The 21,482-nt window shown below is 46.1% G+C and overlaps 1 protein-coding gene across 1 annotated transcript in view; it reads left to right on the forward strand.

The window, feature by feature from the left end:
- Nucleotides 1-3,371: 3,371 nt before the first annotated feature.
- LOC139242068 (SEC14-like protein 5) overlaps nt 3,372-21,482 on the forward strand; it is a gene marked incomplete at its 3' end in the record, with an annotated part of 67,334 nt that continues 49,223 nt past the window's right edge. The window contains exons 1-2 of the mRNA XM_070870213.1: nt 3,372-3,751; nt 10,634-10,703. Of these exons, the coding sequence (XP_070726314.1) occupies nt 10,641-10,703 (63 nt within the window). The remainder of the gene's footprint in view (nt 3,752-10,633; nt 10,704-21,482) is intronic.

The raw sequence follows: 21,482 nt of genomic DNA on the forward strand, positions 1-21,482 counted from the left end.
AGGAAGAGCCCAGGCTGATTCCCCGCTCTGTGCTGGGTTGGCTCACCGTCCTCTTTGTGGTGATTCACTGACCCCCAGTTGCCCTGGTTCAGGGAGAGATGAATCAGCTCCGTTGCTCCAGATCGCTATCCAAAGAATGTTGCTGGACTCTGTGATGGTGGAGCCAACTCTGGTTGACACACTCACTGGTACACCAGCGATTTCACGCTGGGGAGAGGCCATTCACATGCCCCATGTGTGGGGAGGGATTCACTCAGTCATCCCAACTGCTGACACACCAGCGAGTTCACACTGGGGAGAGGCCATTCACTTGCTCTGAGTGTGGGAAGGGATTCATTCAGTCATCCAGCCTGCTGGTACACCAGCGAGTTCACAAGTGATTGCAGAGTTTGGATTCTGCTGTTGTTGCTGCTGTTATTCACTTCCTACTGAACTGTGTTCATCCTGTTAGTTGGCATTTGTTTCTGCTGATGTTAATAACCCTTCAACTAGGCTGGAGTTTAATATTTCAAATAACAGTGTTGATATTTGATGTCTCCAAGATAAGAGGCGACTAATTGATGTCCTGTTTCTGACTGCTCCATTTTTGATCGGGGTGGAGGAGCAGTGAGAGATCGGGGCCCAGGAGCATCATGATCGGGGCCCAAGAGAGGCGAGGGTTCGGAGCCCAGGAGGGTCAAAGGCCCAGGGGCAGCACGGGCCAGCCCACACTGCAATCTGTGGCTAGTAGGAGCATGCATGCACAATAGGTCCGTGCAGCAGAGCAGTAATCTTGGTTAACCCTTGCCACTGGACCAAGACCTAGCTCTGTCAAGCCCGTGTGGTGGCTGGTGTGTAACGGCCACCCCACATTAAAAGGATCCATGCACAGGCATCTTCCACCCTTCAGTATGTAGTTCGGGACCTAGAATATCAGATCCCTCATTGAAACTCCTGAGAACTCATCTCTTTTTGATGTGGAAGCAGGTCATCCTCGATACGAGGGACTGCCTAATATAATATTATTATGTCGAGGCTGACATACCAGGAATGTAAACCCAAAGTGCCGCAGGGGTGACCAGCTCCCGTGGAACTGCATTCCTGCAGGAAGTCAGCACCTTCAAGAGAAAAAAGAGAAGAAAAATGGGTGGAAAAAAGCAGGGAGGAGAATTAAATGGCTATCTATAGAGAAATGAGCCTGGGATACTTTGTGCAGGATTCAGGTTGGGTGAAGCGAACGTTAAGTGACCTGGGGTGGGAGTGTGCGAGGAACAGATGGTGAGGAGGGACTGCATTTGTACTCCCAGGGGCCTTACACTTTCAATCATTAAAGGCAAAAAACCCACTGTTTGGCAAACATTTTGATTTGATAGTGGAGAGCCAGTGCCACGTAAGTGATCGGTGGGGTGATGGGTATGTGAAGTTTGCTTTGTCACGGGATCATGTGTTGCAAAATAAGGTAATGCTTCCTGAACACCAGTTCATAAAGACAGCACACGTTTCAAATAATTCACAGCGGCTCCCTGAGGGGGCAAACCTTGCCCTGGGGCAAGGGAGGAGCTGCCATTGCCTTTTGCTGGTAGTTCTGTTCTGTATTATAGCTACAGACCCACAACAAAGGCATCGAGCCTGACCACTGGGAAAACAGAATGTATGCTCCGGCCACTGTGACAGTGCACTTTGGTCGCCTCCTTTCACAATTTGGGCCCTTGCTGCCGGCGGTAAACCTGCCTGAATGTTTTTTAGACTGGCTTCAAAGTACACCCGTTTTTCCATTGTGTGTTTTCCTGCTGTTAATGGGGCGAGCAAACCATTTTGGATGTGCATGTTCATGGCATTATCTTCTCCCTGACTTTCAACATGCAATATATCAACAGAGAAAGTTGATGTGGTGTGCATGGATTTCCAAAAGGCGTTCGACAAAGTGCCACAAAATAGGCTTGCCAGCAAAGTTGAAGCCCATAGAACAAATGGGACAGTGGCAGCATGGATATGGAATTGGCGAAGTGACAGGGAACAGAGAGTTGTGGTGAACGTTTGATTTTCGGACTGGAGGAAGGTATACAGTGGTGTTCCCCAGGGGTCGGTACTCGGACCACTGCTTTTCTTGATGTATATTAGTGACTTGGACCTGGATGTACAGGGCACAATTTCAAAATTTGCAGATGACACAAAACTCGGAAGTATAGTGAACAGTGAGGAGGATAGTGATAGACTTGAGGAAGACATAGACAGGCTGGTGAAATGGACGGACATGTGGCAGATGAAATTTAATGCAGAAAAGTGCAAAGTGATACATTTTGATAGAAAGAATGAGGAGAGGAAATATAAACTAAATGGTACAATCCTGAAGTGGGTGCATGAACAGAGAGACCTGGGGGTATATGTACATAAATCATTGAAGGTGAAAGGGCAGGTTGAGAAAGCGGTTAAAAAGGCTTATGGGATCCAGGGCTTCATAAATAGGGGCATAGGACTACAAAAGTATGTAAATTATGATGAACCTTTATAAAACATTGGTTCGACACCAACTGGAGTACTGTGTAGAATTCTGGGCACCGCACTTTAGGAAGAATGTGAAGGCCTTAGAGAGGGTGCAGGAAAGATTTACAAGAATGATTCCAGGGATGAGTGATTATGTGGATAGACTGAAGAAACTGGGGTTGTTCTCCTTGGAGCAGAGAAGATTGGGAGGGGATTTGATCGAGGTGTTCAAAATCATGAGGGATCTAGACAGAGTAGATAGAGAGAGACCGTTCCCATTGGCAGAGGACACAGATTTAAGGTGATTGGCAAAAAAAACCAAAGGCGATATAAAACATTTTTTTTTAGGCAGTGAGTGATTAGGATCTGGAATGCACTGCCTGAAAAGGTGGCGGCAGACTCAATCTTATCTTTCAAAAGGGAGTTGGATAAGTATCTGAATGAAAAACATTACAGGGCTAGGGGGAAAGGTGGATGGGGAGGGGGGGGGGGAATGGGACTAGCTGAGAGCTGGCATGGGCTCGACGGGCCGAAGGGCCGCCTTCCGTGCTGTAACCATTCCATGACCAATGCTCTCAGCCCGTGCCTTGGCCAAAATGCTGCGGCCCCTTCGCTGCCGATTCACAGATCAACAGCGGCGATGAAGTTTCGAAGTAAAGTTTGGCAACCAAGCATGTTTCTTTAAATCTGGCCTGGCGTTGCACTTCTTGCAATCTGTCATGGTGCATGAGAAGTTTAAAACAACAGCTTCACGCAGAGAGATCATATCCCAGCTCAGCTCGCTACATGTTGGCGACTGCCGTTTGGTTGGTTGCCAGGCAGGGAGGAACCAGGGAGGAGCCAAGTCACGCAATTGAAGTATCAACTCGCTGAGCGCTATTTCCCCCGAGATATGTGGCAGCGTTTTGAATTGATCAGACAATCCTGCCTTGCACCGATCGCAGTTTGTTCTTCTTCAAATCCTTGCAGTTTGATCTTTGAAGAGAGTGATTTGGAAGACGGAGCTGGTGTTTGGACATGGTTTAGGACCTCGGCAGTGGTTGTGATGCATAGTGCTGAGAGACTGGGATGATTTGGGACATTAGGAGTCTGACTGAAGGCAGCAGGGATGCTCATATAACTCGAGGAAATGCTGGGAACACACAGCAGCTCAGGCAGCATCCGTGAAGAGAAAAACAGTTAACGATTCTGGTCGGTGACCCTTCGTCAGTCCTGGGATGCTGCCACGTTGCTCCGAAAGCCCGAGAGCCACAACCTGAGGACTCTCAATGTTTTAATATCCGATCGGGTGAGTGCATTGCGGAACTGCAGGTTAATGAGCCGTGCTGATGGAAGGAAGCGATCCTGCTGTAGGCTGACTGATGAGTAATGCAGGCTACTAATGCCGAGGCCTCCTCCCAATCCAACCTAACCGGCTCTGTTGTTGCTGGACCGGAACCATCGGCGCTGAATTAGCGCTTTACACCCGCTCTGAGCTGCTGCCTCGGGGGGGGGGGGGGGTCCTGCCAGGGGGGTCCCGGGAGCGAGTCAAAGTCTGAAGGAAAGAGCGAGGAGTCTAATTGAAGACAAAAGGTGGTATAGGCTGAGTATAGGTTTCAGGAGTACAGCCTTTGACCGGATGCTTTCATTGTGAATTCATCCCAGGTGCCTCTCTTATCATGCCCCATAAATGTAAGGTGTGAGAAGATTGCGGCGGCTGTTTGGTGCCAGGTAACTGATTTAATAAAAACCTATAAAACCTTTTCTGCTCAACCCTTGGTGCTCAAGGCCAGAGCATGGATTTATGAAGGGGAAGTCATGTTTGACAAATTTGCTGGAGTTCAATTGAGGGTGGATAAAGGGGAACCAGTGGATGTGGTGTATTTGGACTTCCAGAAGGCATTTGATAAGGTGCCCCACAAAAGGTAACATAGAAAATAAGTGCAGGAGTAGGCCATTCGGCCCTTCAAGCCTGCACCACCATTCAATGAGTTCATGGCTGAACATGCAACTTCAGTACCCTGCTTTCTCGCCATTCCCCTTGATCCCCCTAGTAGTAAGGACTACGTCAAACTCCTTTTTGAATATATTTAGTGAATTGGCCTCAATTCAACTGCACAAGATAAAAGTTCACAGGGTTGGGAGTAATATATTAGCATGGATAGAAGATTGGCTAACTAACAGAGAATAGAGAGTCGGGATAAATGGTTCATTCTCTGCTTGGCAATCATTAACCAGTGGGGTGCCGCAGGGATCAGTGCTGGGACCCCAACTATTTATTATCTACATTAACGACTTGGAAGAAGGGACAGAGTGAAACGTAGCCAAGTTTGCTGATGATACAAAGATGGGAGGAAAAGCAATGTGTGAGGAGGACACAAAACATCTGCAAAAGGACATAGTCAGACTAAGTGAGTGGGCAAAAATTTGGCAGATGTTGGAAATGTTGGAAAGTGTGAGAACATAAGAACATAAGGATTAGGAACAGGAATAGGCCATGTAGCCCCTCGAGCCTGCTCCGCCATTCAACAAGATCATGGCAGATCTGGCCGCGGACTCAGCTCCACTTACACGCCCGCTCCCCATAACCCTTAATTCCCTTATTGGTTAAAAATCTATCTATCTGTGATTTGAATACATTCAATGAGCTAGCCTCAACTGCTTCCTTGGGCAGAGAGTTCCACAGATTCACAACCCTCTGGGAGAAGAAATTCCTTCTCAACTCGCTTTTAAATTGTCTCCCCCGTATTTTGAGGCTGTGCCCCCTAGTTCTAGTCTCCCCGACCAGTGGAAACAACCTCTCTGCCTCTATCTTGTCTATCCCTTTAATTATTTTAAATGTTTATATAAGATCACCCCTCATCCTTCTGAACTCCAACGAGTAAAGACCCAGTCTACTCAATCTATCATCATAAGGTAATCCCCTTATCTCTGGAATCAGCCTAGTGAATCGTCTCTGTACCCCCTCCAAGGCTACTATATCCTTCCTTAAGTAAGGTGACCAAAACTGCATGCAGTACTCCAGGTGCAGCCTCACCAATACCCTGTACAGTTGCAGCAGGACCTCCCTGCTTTTGTACTCCATCCCTCTCGCAATGAAGGCCAACATTCCATTCGCCTTCCTGATTACCTGCTGCACCTGCAAACTAACTTTTTGGGATTCATGCACAAGGAGGCACGGCCAAGGGTGCCATCAGCCGGTCCAGGCAGCGGGCGGTCGAGGGGGTCGTTCAACCTGACTGCCTGCCTCTCTTCTGCTCTTACATCCGGTCCAGGGTGTCCTTGGAGATGGAGCACGCGGTGTCCACCGGTACGCTCGCGGCCTTCCGCGAGAGGTGGGCACCGGAGGGACTGGAGTGCATCATCACGCCCGGCAACCAAATTTTAATTTGATTTTACGTTTTTAAGTTTAATTTGTTTTAATTGCCGGTGCTTTTAGTGTCCCCCTTCCCTTTTATAGGGGGCACTGGGGAAAATTGTGATTTTAGTGCCCAAAAAAAAACCAAAAAAAGAAAAACACAAAAAAAAACCAAAAAAAAAAGGGGGAAAAAAAAAAAAGGGCCTTGTAAATGTCTGGAGTGTCACCCAGGTCGGGTGGCACCGTTTAATGTTTTTTTGTTTTGCAGATGAACTCCAAAAAGAGTTTCATGCACAAGGACCCCCAGGTCCCTCTGCACCGCAGCATGTTGTAATTTCTCCCCATTCAAATAATATTCCCTTTTACTGTTTTTTTCCCCACGGTGGATGACCTCACATTTTCCAACATTGTATTCCATCTGCCAAACCTTAGCCCATTCGCTTAACCTATCTAAATTTCTTTGTCCTCTACACAACCCACTTTCCTACTAATCTTTGTGTCATCTGCAAATTTTGTTACACTACACTCTGTTCCCTCTTCCAGGTCATCTATATTGTAAACAGTTGTGGTCCCAGCACTGATCCCTGTGGCACACCACTAACCACCGATTTCCAACCCGAAAAGGATCCATTTATCCCGACTCTCTGCTTTCTGTTAGCCAGCCAATTCTCTATCCATGCTAATACATTTCCTCTGACTCCGCGTACCTTTATCTTCTACAGTAACCTTTTGTGTGGCACCTTATCGAATGCCTTGTGGAAATCTAAATACACCACATCCATCGGTACACCTCTATCCACCATGCTCGTTATATCCTCAAAGAATTCCAGTGAATTAGTTAAACATGATTTCCCCTTCATGAATCCATGTTGCGTCTGCTTGATTGCACTATCCCTATCTAGATGTCCCGCTATTTCTTCCTTAATGATAGCTTCAAGCATTTTCCCCACTACAGATGTTAAACTAACCGGCCTATAGTTACCTGCCTTTTGCCTGCCCCCTTTTTTAAACAGAGGCGTTACATTAGCTGCTTTCCAATCCGCTGGTACCTCCCCAGAGTCCAGAGAATTTTGGTAGATTATAACGAATGCATCTGCTATAACTTCTGCCATCTCTTTTAATACCCTGGGATGCATTTTATCAGGACCAGGGAACTTGTCTACCTTCAGTCCCATTAGCCTGTCCAGCACTACCCCCCTAGTGATAGTGATTGTCTCAAGGTCCTCCCAACATTCCCGTGACCAGCAATTTTTGGCATGGTTTTTGTGTCTTCCACTGTGAAGACCGAAGCAAAATAATTGTTTAAGGTCTCAGCCATTTCCACATTTCCCATTATTAAATCCCCCTTCTCATCTTCTAAGGGACCAACATTTACTTTAGTCACTCTCTTCCATTTTATATATCGGTAAAAGCTTTTACTATCTGTTTTTATGTTTTGCGCAAGTTTACTTTCGTAATCTATCTTTCCTTTCTTTATTGCTTTCTTAGTCATTCTTTGCTGTTGTTTAAAATTTTCCCAATCTTCTAGTTTCCCACTAACCTTGGCCACCTTATACGCATTGGTTTTTAATTTGATACTCTCCTTTATTTCCTTGGTTATCCACGGCTGGTTATCCCTTCTCTTACCGCCCTTCTTTTTCACTGGAATGTATTTTTGTTGAGCATTATGAAAGAGCTCCTTAAAAGCTCTCCACTGTTCCTCAATTGTGCCACCGTTTAGTCTGTGTTCCCAGTCTACTTTAGCTAACTCTGCCCTCATCCCACTGTAGTCCCCTTTGTTTAAGCATAGTACGCTCGTTTGAGACACTACTTCCTCACCCTCAATCTGTATTACAAATTCAACCATATTGTGATCACTCATTCCGAGAGGATCTTTTACTAGGAAATCGTTTATTATTCCTGTCTCATTACACAGGACCAGATCTAAGATAGCTTGCTCCCTTGTAGGTTCTGTAACATGCTGTTCTAAGAAACAATCCCGTATGCATTCTATGAATTCCTCCTCAAGGCTACCCCGTGCGATTTGATTTGACCAATCGATATGTAGGTTAAAATCTCCCATGATTACTGCCGTTCCTTTTTCACATGCCTCTATTATTCCCTTGATTATTGTCCGCCCCACCGTGAAGTTATTATTTGGATGCCTATAAACTACGCCCACAAGTGACTTTTTTTCCCCTTACTATCTCTAATCTCCACCCACAATGATTCAACATTTTGTTCATTCGAGCCAATATCATCTCTCACAACTGCCCTGATATCATCCTTTATAAACAGAGCTACCCCACCTCCTTTCCCTTCTTGTCTATCCTTCCGAATTGTCAGATACCCCTGTATGTTTAATTCCCAGTCTTGGCCACCCTGCAACCACGTTTCTGTAATGGCCACCAAATCATACCCATTTGTAATGATTTGTGCTGTCAACTCATTTACTTTATTTCGAATGCTGCATGCGTTTAGGTAGAGTGTTTTAATACTAGTTTTTAAACCATGATTTTTAGTTTTGACCCCTCCTGCAGCCCCTTTATATTCATACATATTGTCCCTTCCTATCACCTTGTGGTTTACACTTACCCCAGTGCTACTCTGCTCTGTTGCCTCCTGCCTTTTGCATTCTTCCTTGGGGTCCTGTTCATCTGCGCACTCACCCACTCTAACTAGCTCAGAGCCCTCTCCTGGGTTCAGAATACTCCTTGCATTGAGGCACCGAGCTTTCAGGCTTGCCTTTTTATTACACTTTGACCCTTTAGAATTTTGCTGTACATTGGCTCTTTTTGTTTTTTGCCTTGGGTTTCTCTGCCCTCCACTTTTACTCATCTCCTTTCTGTCTTTTGCTTCTGTCTCCATTTTGTTTCCCTCTGTCTCCCTGCATTGGTTCCCATTCCCCTGCCATATTAGTTTAACTCCTCCCCAACAGCACTAGCAAACACCCCCCCTAGGAAATTGGTTCCGGTCCTGCCCAGGTGCAGACCGTCCGGTTTGTACTGGTCCCACCTCCCCCAGAACCGGTTCCAATGCCCCAGGAATTTGAATCCCTCCCTGCTGCACCACTGCTCAAGCCATGTATTCATCTGCGCTATCCTGCGATTCCTACTCTGACAAGCATGTGGCACTGGTAGCAATCCCGAGATTACTACTTTTGAGGTCCTACTTTTTAATTTAGCTCCTAGCTCCTTAAATTTGTCTCGTAGGACCTCATCCCTTTTTTTTACCTATATCGTTGGTACCAATGTGCACCACGACAATTGGCTGTTCTCCCTCCCTTTTCAGAATGTCCTGCACCCGCTCCGAGACATCCTTGATCCTTGCACCAGGGAGGCAACATACCATCCTGGAGTCTCGGTTGCGGCCGCAGAAACGCCTATCTATTCCCCTTACAATTGAATCCCCTATCACTATCGCTCTCCCACTCTTTTTCCTGCCCTCCTGTGCAACAGAGCCAGCCACGGTGCCATGAACTTGGCTGCTGCTGCCCTCCCCTGATGAGTCATCCTCCTCAACAGTACTCAAAGCGGTGTATCTGTTTTGCAGGGGGATGACCGCAGGGGAGGGCAGCACTTTGGCAGAAAAAAATCAAAGAGCAAGTTATTATTTAAATGGAGAAAGATTGCAAAGTGCTGCAGTACAGCAGGATCTGGGGGTACTTGTGCATGAAGCACAAAAGAATAGTATGCAGCTACAGCAAATAATCAGGAAGGCCAATGGTATCTTGGCCTTTATTGCAAAGGGGATGGAGCATAAAAGCAGGGAAGTCTTGCTACAGTTATACAGGGTATTGGTGAGGCCACACCTGGAATACTGCGTGCAGTTTTGGTTTCCATATTTACGAAAGGATATACTTGCTTTGGAGGCAGTTCAGAGAAGGTTCACTAGGTTGATTCCGGAGATGAGGGGGTTGACCTGAGGAAAGATTGAGAAGGTTGGGTCTCTACTCATTGGAATTCAGAAGAATGAGAGGTGATCTTATCGAAATGTATAAGATTATGAGAGGGCTTGACAAGGTGGATGCAGAGAGGATGTTTCCACTGATGGGGAGACTAGAACTAGAGGACATGACCTTAGAATAAGGGGCCGCTCATTTAAAACAGAGATGAGGAGAAATTTCTTCTCTGAGGGTTGTAGGTCTGTGGAATTTGCTGCCTCAGAGAGCTGTGGAAGCTGGGACATTGAATACATTTAAGACAGAAATAGACAGTTTCTTAAAAGATAGGGGGATAAGGGCTTATGGGGAGCGGGCGGGGAAGTGGAGCTGAGTCCATGATCAGATCAGCCACGATCTTATTGAATGGTGGAGCACGCTCGAGGGGCTGTATGGCCTACTCCTGTTCCTATTTCTTATGTTCTTATGTTCTTATACAGTGATTCCTCACTGGTTCAGCCAGTGTGATACAGTGGTTCCTCACTGAGGGTTCCTGGTCGCACTGGCTCAGGAGAAGACTAAAGTCATTAGTGTAAAGCTTTTCCATATTGCACAATAACCATGCTTAGGAATATAGGAATGAAATTGTCAGTTATTTCTGAAGTTGAGTTTTTTTGTGTGAGCTCTAAGCTGATGATCAGCCCAGTCTTTCTGCATCACCTCAATGGCTTGAATGTTCCCCATGTGTGTTGGTGTCCATAAAGCTGACTGCAGTATGCAAGTTACGGTCGGACCAGGGTTCTGTGCAGTTCCCTGTGGCTGCTGGAGTTTGCACCAGTTGGTTTAGACTCAGGAAGAGAAGGAAAGGGCTGACTTGAAATCAGCCATGTGATGTGTAAGAATGAATGCAACCAATGGTGGGCTTTACTCATTCCATATTTATTAAATAATGATAGATTTGTTTGAAATTGCAGAGAGAAGATGGTGCAGAAATACCAGTCCCCGGTGCGGGTCTACAAGTATGCTTTTGAGATGGTGATGGCGGTGAGTTAATGATGTTTAATTACACTGGATGCCCTGCCACACACATTGTAATCAGCACTCCGAGAGTTCAGCTCACTCCTGATCAACGGTGCATGAGTGAATCGTATTTACTCCTTGCAGAAAGCATGGCTCGCATGTGGGCTCGGGCGGATGAATCATGTGTCACACCGTTGCCGGGTGCCGCATGCTCCTGTAGTCAGGTCGCTGATTGCAGTACGGGCAGGTACAGCAGGAGGGGCGAAGGAGCGGCAAGAGTTTGTAGATGGAAGTGACCGGGGCCTAGGAAAGGCGTGAGTTTGGGGCTCAGAAGAGGCGAGGGCCCAGGGCCAGCATGGGCCAACCCACACAGCGATATGTGTGCGCGCGCTAGATCCGTGCAGCAGAGCAGGTCTCCAGTTAGTTTTGGGTAATCCGTGCCACTGGACCAAGACCTAGCTCTGTCAAGCCCGTGTGGTGGCTGGTGTGCAACGGTCACCACACGTTAAAAAAATCCACACACAGGCATCTTCCACCCTTCAAGATGTAGTTCAGGATCTGGAATATTAGGTCCTTCATTGAAACACCTGTGAATGCATCCCTTTTTGGCGTGGAAGCAAGTCATCCTCGCTTCAAGGGACTGCCTATGATGATGATGCTCCTGTAGTCCGAGATGCTGGTGCTCTATCCAGGGGTTTACAGGTTATTGTTAACCGGGCGACAATGAGAAGATAGGAAAAGGCCATTAGGTCCAAGGCTTTTTCATTGATCAGCCCCATCTTCCCATCACATCCTTCAATACTTTTGTGCTTCAGAAATGCATCTAATTGTCTCTCGAACCCTCACCATCAGTGTCCTTTGCTGGTAATTTATTCCACAACGTACTTACCCTTTGAGTGAAAATGACTCTTGACATGTTAAAGGTGAAACAGTTTGTTTTTCTTTTCCCACCACCTCTCCCATGCCTTCATATTCACTCCGTAATCCACCCCACCAGCACCCTGTGTTACTGCCTGTATCTCTACTGATGTTAATCCAGCTCCCTCACACTGTCACTCTGTAACCCCTCCCCCCAGCACCCTGTGTTACTGCCTGTATCTCTACTGATGTTAATCCAGCTCCCTCACACTGTCACTCAGTAACCCCTCCCATTAGTATCCTCAATATTGTGTTCAACATAACTTGTAAGGAAAATATTTTAAGAATGAGAGAGAAAAAGGGTGTGGAAGATAATTATCTTCCTTAAATACTGATTTCGAAAGTGACCTTTTGAACTGCGTCCTGATCCTGTCCTGAACTCTTGCTATTGGTCGGAACACAGGAGTCTTGTGCTTGAACCTGAGCCAGTATTGTGACATGGATCTTGTGGGAGTCCGAAATGGCTGCAAGTTGCTGTCAGCTCTGAGTGTCCACCAGTAACTAGAGCTACCCTGATGTCTCTAGTGGAAGCCCCGACCTGCGTGATAACACCAGCGGCAGGTCGGGGCCATAAAAGGAGTGGAGGTTAGCGGCCTGGGAGCAGCATGGAGGCCACTCCAGGGAGCAGCACGAGCTGGTGCAGGAGGGCGACGGCAGCGAAGAGTGACATCATCAAGGTCCAGGTCGGTGATTGGAGCGTGGGCAGATACAGCAGGAGCGGCGAGGTCGGGGCGAAGGAGCAGCGAGAGATCGTAGAGGGACATGATCGAGGCCCAGGAGAGGCGTGAGTTTGGGGCCAGGGGCCCAGGGGCAGCACGGGCCAGCCCACATTGCGATATGTGTGCGCACTAGGTCCATGCAGCAGAGCTGGTCTCCACTCGTCCTGGGTAATCCTTGCCACTGGACCAAGACCTAGCTCTGTCAAGCCCGTGTGGTGGCTGGTGTCCACGCACAGGCATCTTCCACCGTTGAGGATGTAGTTCGGGACCTTCATTGAAACACATGTGAACTCGTCCTTTTTTGGCGTGGAAGCAAGTCATCCTTGTTTCGAGGGACCGCCTACAATGATGAAGATTGGGTGAATACACTGCTGGGCGTAGTACTGAGCCATACTGACCAGAAGCTGGAAAGTGAATGGAAATTGGTTGAGGATGAATCAGATTCAGCTGTGATGTCCCCATGGGCGATTGGCCTCCCAATCCTAATTGAGTAAGTTGACACATGAAGAAATGGTCGTCTTTAGCAAGGCACTGGGATGTACTGGATATCCAAGAAACAATCCAAGAAAGAGTCAGCTCCTTCAGGAGGGAAACCTTTTGAAGGGAACTATTTGGTATGAACAATCCGAGCCAGCAGTGTCACTGTGTCCCAACGTTTACAGACATCAGACAGCAGCCCATTGTGAGTGTGGTCACGTGGTCTGACAGAGCAGATGTGTCTGTAGCTCGTCACACAGGGTTCCCATTGTCTGAGGTCAGCTGGGGTAGGCGAAAAGAGGAGAGCAGAGCATCACAGCAGGAATCTGCCACCTGCCACCTCCCTCCATGCTGTTCAAAAGGTTCTGTTTCATCTCCCTCCCCTCAATTATCCGGAAACATTTTCTCAGACCCAGGAGGACTGCATTTGTCTACAGGCTTTCTGCGAGTCTGAGAGGCTGCTAGTTGATAGTGATGCTACAGAAGGGACGCAGTTATGAAACGACGGGCTGTGTTTCAGTCAGTGTCTGTCTCTGTCACACGCACAGACAGACATCCATCATTGCCTTTCATTTGCTTTCTCTCACTCAGAAATAATCAGGACTGGCTGTGCCTGGCTGTCTCTTCCCTTCTCTCTCTTACACCCACAGTGTCTGTCTGTCTGTCCCCCTTTCTCACACCCACACTGTCTGTCTTTTCCCCTCTCTTACTGCACAGGATAAGAGCTCACTGGGTTGGGGGTAAATAACAGGATTGGATAATGAACTGTGGGTGAGTTACGAGACTTGACTGAAAGCTTAGTCAAAAAGATGAGTTTTAAGGAAGTTTTTAAATGTGGAGTGAGAGTAGAGGCTCACTTACACCGCGATCTCTGAAAAGCAAGGAGAGAGGAGCTGAGGGAGGGAGGGAGGGGTGGTCAGTAGGAATATATGTGTGTGTGTGTGTGTGTGTGTGTGTGTGTGTGTGTGTGCTAGACCCATGCAGCAGAGTCTCGTCTCCTATCGTCTTGCATCCCCTTGCCATTGGACCAAAACCTTGCTCTGTCAAGTCCGTGTGGTAGTTGGTGTGCAACGACCACCCCACGTTAAAAGAATTCACGCACAGACATCTTCCACCCTTTAAAATGAAGTTCAGGACCTGGCCATCAGTCACCTTAGAACTCATTTTAATGTGGAAGCAAGTCATCCTCGACTCCGGGGGACTGCCTAAGAAAAAGAAGATTAGCATGGATAGAGGATTGGCCAACTAACAGAAAACAGAGAGTTGCGATAAATGGGTCATTTTCAGGTTGGCAAACTGTAACTAGTGGGGTGCCACAGGAATCAGTGCTGGGGCTTCAACTATTTACAATCTATATTACTTACTTGGATGATGGTACAGAGTGTAAAGTAGCCAAATTTGCTGATGATACAAAGATAAGTGGGAAAGCAAATTGTATGGAGGACGCAAAGAATCTGCAAAGGGATATAGACAGGCCAAGTGACCGGGCAAAAATCTGGCAGATGGAGTATAATGTGGGAAAATGTGAGGTTATCCACTTTGGCAGGAAAAATAAAAAAGCAAATTATTATTTAAATGGGGAGAGATTACAAAATGCTGTGGTACAGAGGGATCTGGGGGTCCTTGTACATGAAACACAAAAAGTTAGCATGCAGTTACAGCAAGTAATAAGGGTGGCCTTTATTGCAAGGGTAATGGAATGTAAAAGTGGGGAAGTCCTGCTACAACTGTACAGGGCGTTGGTGAGACCACACCTGGAGTACTGTGTACAGTTTTGGTCTCCTTATTTAAGAAGGGATATACTTGCATTGGAGGCAGTTCAGAGAAGGTTCACGAGGTTGATTCCTGAGATGAAAGGGTTCACTTATGAAGAAAGGCTGAGCAGGTTGAGCCTATACTCATTGGAGTTTAGAAGAATGAGAGGGGATCTTATTGAAACATAAAAGAAAAATATATTCCAGTAAGGAAGAAAGGGTGCAAGAGAAAAGAAAGCTATCTGTGGCTAACTAAAGAAATAAAGGACGATATCCGATTAAAAACAAGGGCATACAAAGTGGGGAAAACTAATGGGAGGACAGAAGATTGGGAAGCTTTTAAAAGCCAGCAAAGAATGACTAAAAAAATGATTAAGAAAGGGAAGATAGACTATGAAAGTAAACTAGCACAAAACAGATAGCAAGAGTTTCTATAGGTATATAAAAAGGAAAAGAGTGGCTAAAGTAAATGTTGGTCCCTTAGAGTACAAGACCGGGGAAACATAGAAATATAGGCCCCAAGTTTCCACACGCGGCGAAAAAGGCGCCCCTCAGAGCTGGGCGCCTGTTTTTCACGCCGAAAACGGCGCCTGAAAAAAAACATGGTATTCTCGAGCTCCTTGCAGCTCGATGTCTGCTGGGCGCGGCGCACAGGGGGCGGAGCCTACCATTCGCGCCGATTTTGTAAGTAGGAGGGGGCGGGTACAATTTAAATGAGTTTTTTTTGTGCCGGCAACCCTGCGCGTGCGCGTTGGAGCGTTCGCGCACACGCAGTCTGAAGTAAACATTGGCACTCGGCCATTTTTAAAAGTGCTGCAGAAAAAGTGAAAATTTGTTTATTGAACCCTTGCAAAGGCTTGCATTTTAATTTTCTTGATATTTCTGTGTGTGAGGGAGTGCTTTTAGCAGCACTGCTGAATAAATCACCTGCTGAATTAATGTTGGCTCTTTTAACCAGTGTTACTGCAGCAACTGTGCATTTTAATTCAGCCTTTACAACTCGTTACCGTTTCAATCTCCACCACTCATTCTGTAATTAAAGATAGACTGTGATAAACGGGACACATGCACTTGTTTGAGACTATTCAAATTCTTTGTAGCTGTTCAATTTTTAACATTTTTTAATAAAACCACATTGCCCTTCCATGATCAGCACTGAGGCTGCTTGCTGCTTCTTGCCCCTGCCGTCGGGACCGACACCGCAGAACACCGCTGCCTCAAGCACTGAGGCTGCTTGCTGCTTCTTGCCCCTGCCGTCGGGACCGACACCACAGCACACCGCTGCCTCAAGCACTGAGGCTGCTTGCTGCTTCTTGCCCCTGCCGTCGGGACCGACGCCACACCGCTGCCTGAAAGGCCTGCCTGAAGCACTTTCACACAGTTAGGAACATGGTTTATTTAATCTTTTCTTTGCTTATAAATTTTTATTCAGGTTGGATTTATTTGTATAATATTTATATAAGTATAACTAAGGATTGATTGTAGAATTTAATGACTTCCCTTCCCCCCTTCCCCCCCCACCTCGTTCCCGACGCCTAATTTGTAACCTGCGCCTGATTTTTTAATGTGTAGACAAGGTTTTTTCAAGCATACAAAAATCTTCACTTGCTCCATTCTAAGTTAGTTTGGAGTACGTTTTCACTGTGGAAACTTTCAAATCAGGCGTCAGTGGCCGGACACGCCCCCTTTTGAAAAAAAATTCTGTTCAAAAGTGAAACTGTTCTACCTGACTAGAACTGCAGAAAACTTAAATGTGGAGAATTGCGATTTCTAAGATACTCCGTTCTCCACCAGTTGCTCCTAAAAAATCAGGAGCAAATCATGTGGAAACTTGAGGCCACAGAAACATAGAAAATAGGTCCAGGAGTAGGCCATTCCGCCCTTTGAGCCTGCACCACCATTCAATAAGATCATGGCTGATCATTCACCTCAGTACCCCTTTCCTACTTTCTCTCCATACCCCCTTGATCCCTTTAGTTGTAAAGGCCATATCTAACTCCCTCTTGAATATATCCAATGAACTGGTATCAACAACTCTCTGCGGTAGGGAATTCCACAGGTTAACAACCCTCTGAGTGAAAAAGTTTCTCCTCATCTCAGTCCTAAATGGCTTACCCCTTATCCTTAGACTGTGTCCCCTGGTTCTGGACTTCCCCAACATTGGGAACATTCTTCCTGCATCTAACCTGTCCAGCCCCATCAGAATTTTATATGTTTCTATGAGATCCCCTCTCAACCTTCTAAACTCCAGTGAATACAGGCCCAGTTGATCCAGTCTCTCCTCATATGTCAGTCCAGCCATCCCGGGAATCAGGCTGGTGAACCTTCGCTGCACTCCTTCAATAGCAAGAATGTCCTTCCTCAGATTAGGAGACCAAAACTGAACACAATATTCCAGATGTGGCCTCACCAAGGCCCTGTACAACTGCAGTAAGACCTCCCTGCTCCTATACTCAAATCCCCTAGCTATGAAGGCCAACATACCATTTGCCTTCTTCATCGCCTGCTATACCTGCATGCCAACTTTCAATGACTGATGAACCATGACACCCAGGTCTCGTTGCACCTCCTCTTTTCCTAATCTGCCGCCATTCAGATAATATTCTGCCTTCCTGTTTTTGCGACGAAAGTGGATAACTTCACATTTATCCACATTATACTGCATCTGCCATGCATTTGCCCACTCACCTAACCTGTCCAAGTCACCCTGCAGCCTCTTAGCGTCCTCCTCACAGCTCACACCGCCACCCAGCTTAGTGTCATCTGCAAACTTGGAGATATTACACTCAATTCCTTCATCCAAATCATTGATGTATATTGCAAATAGCTGGGGTCCCAGCACTGAGCCCTGTGGCACCCCACTAGTCACTGCCTGCCATTCTGAAAAGGACCCGTTTATCCTGACTCTCTGCTTTCTGTCTGCCAACCAGTTCTCTATCCATGTCAGTACATTACTCCCAATACCATGTGCTTTAATTTTGCACACCAATCTCTTGTGTGGGATCTAGTCAAAAGCCTTTTGAAAGTTCAAATACACCACATCCACTGGTTCCCGCTTGTCCACTCTACTAGTTACATCCTCAAAAAATTTCAGAAGATTTGTCAAGCATGATTTCCCTTTCATAAATCCAAGCTGACTTGGACCGACCCTGAAACTGCCTTCCAAATGCGCTGCTATTTCATCTTTAATAATTGGATTCCAACATTTTCCCCACTACTGATGTCAGGCTAACCAGTCTATAATTCCCCATTTTCTCTCTCCCTCCTTTTTTAAAAAGTGGTGTTACATTAGCTACCCTTCAGTCCATAGGAACTGATCCAGAGTCGATAGACTGTTGGAAAATTATCACCAATGCATTCACTATTTCCTGAGCCACTTCCTTAAGTACTCTGGGATGCAGACTATCAGGCCCCGGGGATTTAACGGCCTTCAATCCCATCAATTTCCCCACCTAATAAGGTTTCACACCTAATAAGGATTTCCTTCAGTTCCTCCTTCTCACTAGACCTTCGGTCCCCTAGTATTTCCGGAAGGTTATTAGTAATGGAGACCATGGAGATGGCAGAAACTCTAAGCAAGTATTTTGTATCATTTTTTACAGTAGAAGACACTAACAATATTCCAACAGTGGATAGTCAAGGGGCTATAGGGGGGGGGGGGGAAGAATTTAACACAATCACAATCACTAAGGAGGTGGTACTCAGAAAGATAATGGGACTAAAGGCAGATAAATCCCCTGGACATGATGGCTTGCATCCTACGGTCTTAAGAGAAGCAGTGGCAAGGATTGTGGATGCATTGGTTGTAATTTACCAAAATTCCCTGGATTCTGGGGAGGTCCCAGCAGATTGGAAAACTGCAAATATAACGCCCCTATTCAAAAAAGGAGGCAGACAAAAAGCAGGAAACTATAGACCAGTTAGCCTGACATCTGTGATTGGGAAAATGTTCGAGTCCATTCTTAAAGAAGCAGTAACAGGACATTTGGAAAAGCAAAATTTGATCAGGCAGAGTCAGCATGGATTTATGAAGGGGAAGTCATGTTTTACAAATTTGTTGGAATTCTTTGAGAATGTAACGAACAGAGTGGATAAAGGGAAATCAATGGATGTGGTGTATTTGGACTTCCAGAAGGTATTTGACAAGGTGCTACACAAAAGGTTACTGCACAAGATAAAAGTTCACGGAGTTGGGGTAATATATTAGTATGGATAGAAGATTGGCTGACAAACAGAAAACAGAGAGTCGGGATAAATGGTTCATTCTCTGGTTGGCAATCAGTAACAAGTGGGGTGCCGCAGGGATCAGTGCTGGGACCCCAACTATTGACAATCTATATTAACGACTTGGAAGAAGGGACTGAGTGTAACGTAGCCAAGTTTGCTGACGATAAAAGATGGGAGGAAAAGCAATGTGTGAGGAGGACATAAAAAAGCTGCAAAAGGACATAGACAGGCTAAGTTTGGCAGACGGGCAAAAATTTAGCAGATGGAGTATAATGTTGGAAAGTGTGAGGTCATGCACTTCGGCAGAAAAAATCAAAGAGCAAGTTATTATTTAAATGGAGAAAGATTGCAAAGTGCTGCAGTATAGTGGGACCTGGGGGTACTTGTGCATGAAACACAGAAGGATAGGATGCAGGTACAGCAAGTGATCAGGAAAGCCAATGGAATCTTGGCCTTTATTGCAAAGGGGATGGAGTATAAAAGCAGGGAAGTCTTGTTACAGCTGTATTGGATATTGGTGAGGCCACACCTGGAATACTGTGTGCAGTTTTGGTTTCCATACTTACGAAAGGATATGCTTGCTTTGGAGGCAGTTCAGAGAAGGTTCACTATGTTGATTCCGCATTGAGGGGGTTGACTTATGAGGAAAGGTTGAGTAGGTTGGGCCTCTACTCATTGGAATTCAGAAGAATGAGATGTGATCTTATCGAAACGTATAAGATTATGAAGGGGCTTGACAAGGTGGATGCAGAGAGGATGTTTCCACTGGTGGGTGAGACTAGAACTAGAGGGCATGATCTTAGAATAAGGGGCCGCCCATTTAGAACTGAGATGAGGAGAAATTTCTTCTCTCAGAGGGTTGTGAATCTGTGGAATTCGCTGCCTCAGAGAGCTGTGGAAGCTGGGACATTAAATAAATTTAAGACAGAAATAGACAGTTTCTTAAACGACAAGGGGAGAAGGGGTTATGGGGAGCGGGCAGGGAAGTGGAGGTGAGTCCATGATCAAATCAGCCATGATCTTATTGAATGGCAGAGCAGGCTCAAGGGGCCATATGGCCTACTCCTGCTCCTATTTCTTATGTTCTTATTCTGAAGGGGCTTGACAGGGTAGATGCAGAGAGGATGTTTCCTCTCGTGGGGGAATCTAGAACTAGGGGGCATAATTTCAGAATAAAGGGTCACCCATTTAAAATGGAAATGAGCAGGAATTTCTTCTCTCAGAAGATTGTGAATCTTTGGAATTCTCTTCCCCAGAGAGCTGTGGAGGCTGTGTCATTGAATATATTTAAGGTGGAGGTAGACAGATTTTTGAATGAAAAGGGAGTCAAGGGTTATGGGGAGAAGGCAGGGAAGTGGAGCTGAGTCCATGACCAGATCAGCCATGATCTTATTGAATGGCGGAACAGGCTCGAGCGGCCAAATGGCCTACTCCTGCTCCTATTTCTTATGTTCTTATGTTCCCACACACAAAGTGTGTGTATATATTTCTCTCTTACACAATGTTATTTAAATAAAGCAAACACTCCTTTTTCTTAGAAGCTTAAAGGCATTATGCCAGCATACCTCACAGATTATCCTGACAACATGAATCTACATGTGATACAAGCCTGTACACACACACACATACATACAACCTGCATAGCACTTTGGGATATCCTGAGATTGTGAAAGGTGCTATATACATCCAAGTTCTTTTTTTTCTTAAACACAGCTATATATATATATATATATATATGTATGTGTGTGTGTGTGTGTGTGTGTGAGTGTGTGTATCATCATCATAGGCAGTCCCTCGGAATCGAGGAAGACTTGCTTCCACTCTTAGCATGAGTTCTTAGATGGCTTTACAGTCCAATACGAGAACCACAGTTTCTGTCACAGGTCGGACAGATAGTCGTTGAGGGAAAGGGTGGGCAGGGAGCCTTGTTTGCCGCATGCTCCTTCCGCTTGATTTCTGCATGCTCTCGGCGGTGATACTCGAGGTGCTCAGCGCCCTCCCGGATGCACTTCCTCCACTTAGGGCGGTCTAAGGCCAGGGACTCCCAGGTGTCAGTGGGGATGTTGCACTTTATCAGGGATATCAGTGTCAGCTGTGGCTCAGTGGGTAGCATTCTCGCCTCTGAGTCAGAAGGTTGTGGGTTTAAGTCCCGTTCCAGGGACCTGAGCACAAAATCTAGGCTGACACGCCATTACAGTGCTGAGAGGGCACTGCACTGTCGGAGGTGCCGTCTTTTGGATGAGATGTTAAACTGAGGCCCATTCTGCTCTCTCAAGTGGAAATAAAAGATCCTTCAGCACTATTTCGAAGAAGAGCAGGGAAGTTATCCCTGTGTCCAGGCTCGAGGGGCTAGATGGCCTACTCCTGTTCCTAATTCTTATGTTCTAATACTTATCTCTCAATCAACACAACAAAAAAACAGATAATCTGGTCATTATCACATTGCTGTGGGAGCTTGCTTGTGCGCAAATTGGCTGCTGTGTTTTCAAAAGTACTTAATTGGCTGTAAAGCTCCTTGAGCCGTCCAGTGGTCGTGAAAGGTGCTATATAAATTCAAATTTTTCTTTTTTATCTCTGTCTCATGAACGTGGAACAGACTTAAGCATCTCTCTGACTCTCTTTCGCGCGCGCACACACACACAGAGGACTTTTACATGTTCTCAGGATAATTGATGGGGCATGTTGGCACAATCTGTTAAAGGAAATGA

The sequence above is a fragment of the Pristiophorus japonicus genome, unplaced genomic scaffold, assembly GCF_044704955.1.
Source record: "Pristiophorus japonicus isolate sPriJap1 unplaced genomic scaffold, sPriJap1.hap1 HAP1_SCAFFOLD_1190, whole genome shotgun sequence".
In the NCBI taxonomy this organism is placed as follows: domain Eukaryota; kingdom Metazoa; phylum Chordata; class Chondrichthyes; family Pristiophoridae; genus Pristiophorus; species Pristiophorus japonicus.